Source organism: Halyomorpha halys, unplaced genomic scaffold, assembly GCF_000696795.3.
Source record: "Halyomorpha halys isolate HHAL.00 unplaced genomic scaffold, Hhal_1.1 Scaffold78.1, whole genome shotgun sequence".
In the NCBI taxonomy this organism is placed as follows: Eukaryota; Metazoa; Arthropoda; class Insecta; order Hemiptera; family Pentatomidae; genus Halyomorpha; species Halyomorpha halys.
This window is the reverse complement of record NW_027108467.1, coordinates 566,328-568,810: the sequence shown is the minus strand read 5'-3', so window position 1 is coordinate 568,810 and position 2,483 is coordinate 566,328. Positions and strand designations below refer to the sequence as shown.

At 30.6% G+C, this 2,483-nt stretch overlaps 1 protein-coding gene across 2 annotated transcripts in view; it reads left to right on the top strand.

Annotated features, from left to right (window-relative positions):
- Window positions 1-229: 229 nt before the first annotated feature.
- LOC106692917 (gamma-interferon-inducible lysosomal thiol reductase) overlaps window positions 230-2,483 on the top strand; it is a 160,469-nt gene continuing 158,215 nt past the window's right edge. The window contains exon 1 of one of the 2 annotated variants that reach the window (XM_014439157.2): window positions 230-357. In XM_014439157.2, the coding sequence (XP_014294643.1) occupies window positions 280-357 (78 nt within the window). In that variant the 5' untranslated portion in view covers window positions 230-279. The remainder of the gene's footprint in view (window positions 358-2,483) is intronic. The other variant, XM_067046792.1, reaches the window with a different exon arrangement.

The following is a 2,483-nucleotide window of genomic DNA, read 5'->3' as shown; positions in this document are numbered from 1 at the left end:
CTTAAGTCGACGTATAGGTGGTAAACAGTATCAGATAGACAATAACGCCTGAGAAGCAATAATATCCGTGATAATTGTTCGGCTGAGAAGAGAATGATTTAATTTTATTCAAAGAGGTATATATCAGTCGTGTCTTAGATTTAAAATATTATAATTTTGAATTGTAGATCTACTATCATTTGTTCACTTGAGAGTCCCCCCCCCCCACCTCCCTACTACCTCGTCTATAAAAGCTGCCTGAAGAGGGTTAGATTGTTCTAGTAGATTAATATAGTAAATATGTTAATCGTTTACGGTTTGTTGTCTTTAGCGGCGTCAGTCACTTCCACCACACTTTACCAAAACACTACAGCACAAGTGAGTTTCTCAAATTGCCCATATTATGAAATCAGACTGAAATAGACAATAATTATCGGATTATACCCGAAATAATATTTTAGTGTCTGTTTTATTACTCTCAGACAATTTTTTAGTTTTTCGGAATGTCTGAAACAAAGGGTGTACCGTAAATCCCGGTTGATATTTTAAGAGATAATAGAATTCAGGAGTTTAAAAAAAAAATCATACATCTCATCCTCAAGCGAATAAGAGAAAATGTGTTTATGTTGTGAAAATTTTGTGTTTGTTTGTGGAAGTAATGTTTTTTATGAATAGTAATAACTAAAAAGCTATTACAATATCCAATTACATCATCGTAAAGTGGAAAAAAATCCTTTAAGGAAATTTACTTACTTTACTTTTCATTGCTCGAAATTCTTTAAGAAACAGTAAGATAATTAGATACAAAAAGGTAAATTAAGATAGGGTTAAAATTATGTAAGAAAAAGGGAAAAAATGAAATAGTATTAATATAAAATAAACAATGATAAGAATAAAAAACTATAAGGTTAAAAATCAACAGGAGACCTAATAACACGTAAAAATAGAAAAGTAGATATGAGAAAACAAAATTTAACACATTATAAGACGGAAATAAAGAAGTAAATTGAGATTAAATAAAGGTCGAGAAGAGATGAATAAAAATAAAATTAATAATAAGTGAGTAAAGAACAAACGAGGACTGTTTTATTTTTATTTCAAATACGTCACATAGAAGTTGAGGTTTGAGGTTTATTTTACTTTGTTGATTTATCCAAAAGTGCTGTGTGGTATTTGTTATTTTGGAACTCGGAACTTTGTCGCATAAAGATATGAAAGTCGAACTAAACAATTTTCTTTGTAGCTATTAAAGTTAACAATTAATGTCAATCAAATGTACAATATCTCATCTTTCAAAGATTAAAACTAACGTGGAACAAAATATCGATATTTCTACTTCGATGTATTTGAAAACTATTTATACAATATGTATCGATATTTTTGCTCGATATTTACATTTCCAGGGAGGTCCTGAGATTAGCATTGCCGCTGCATGACTTTACCATCTTTTAATGCATTTATAAACAATAGCGTACCAAAACGTATTAGTCGATATGGTTTCAGTACTTCTATTCTAGATATGCCGATATGTTGCTTATACGTATTTGTACTTAGCCACTAAGCCCACACACCTCATCTCAACAATGACGAAGAAACATAAATTACAGAAGCATTATGTTTAAGTTATTTAAATTTATAAATGATTGAACTTATTATTTCAAGTTATGAAGAAGTTGGTCAGAGGTGCGGTCAAATAAAACAAAAGATAGTTAAGAATTATTTATTTGTTGACGTTTCGGCCCACTCGTAGAGCTTCATCAGGGCTAAAAAGATACAAAAGCAACTAAAAATATTTTGTCAGTGAGATAATAAGATAATAGGGCTATTCATGATATTGTGTTAAATGTAAAATGTATTACCATGTTAAATGTTATAAGTATAGTATTGTGAGCAGCCCTATTTGAAGTCATGTTAAATGGTAAATGCATAAGAGCTCCCAGAGGAACTTCATGTTATTGTTTACTTCTAAGTTTTGATTACAGTAATTTATTACAGCATGCCTAAAATAAGTGAAAAGTAGAAGTATAAAAGTTTGGTTACTGATTGTATTTTTTTTTAAAAAGTCCAAAACACAAGACAAAAGAAAAAACACAAACTACATGTAATTAACCTAACACGACAACAAATAAAATGGTGACAAGCTCAGCTGGTCTGTTTCGAGGAGACCCCTCACCTCCGGACCATACAAAATGGACATTTCACAATAAACAGATAGGTATTTCAGGTAACCTTAAAATACCACAGGTAAAAAAAGGTAATACTCAACATGATTTATTTTCTTTTTTTCCGCATAGAAAAGCATCCACTAATTTATTGTTCTTATTTTGTTTTTTAGAGGGATCGGAAAAAAAATGTTCTGTTTCGTGACGTCATTCTCCATTTAACAGACCTAATAACAGACTTTCAACCATAATAGGGGTATTCATGATCTATGTTAAAGCGTGTTAAATGGAAAAACTCGTGTTAAATCGAAAAAAATTGGCTTCTTTTGCCGTGGTAAAACG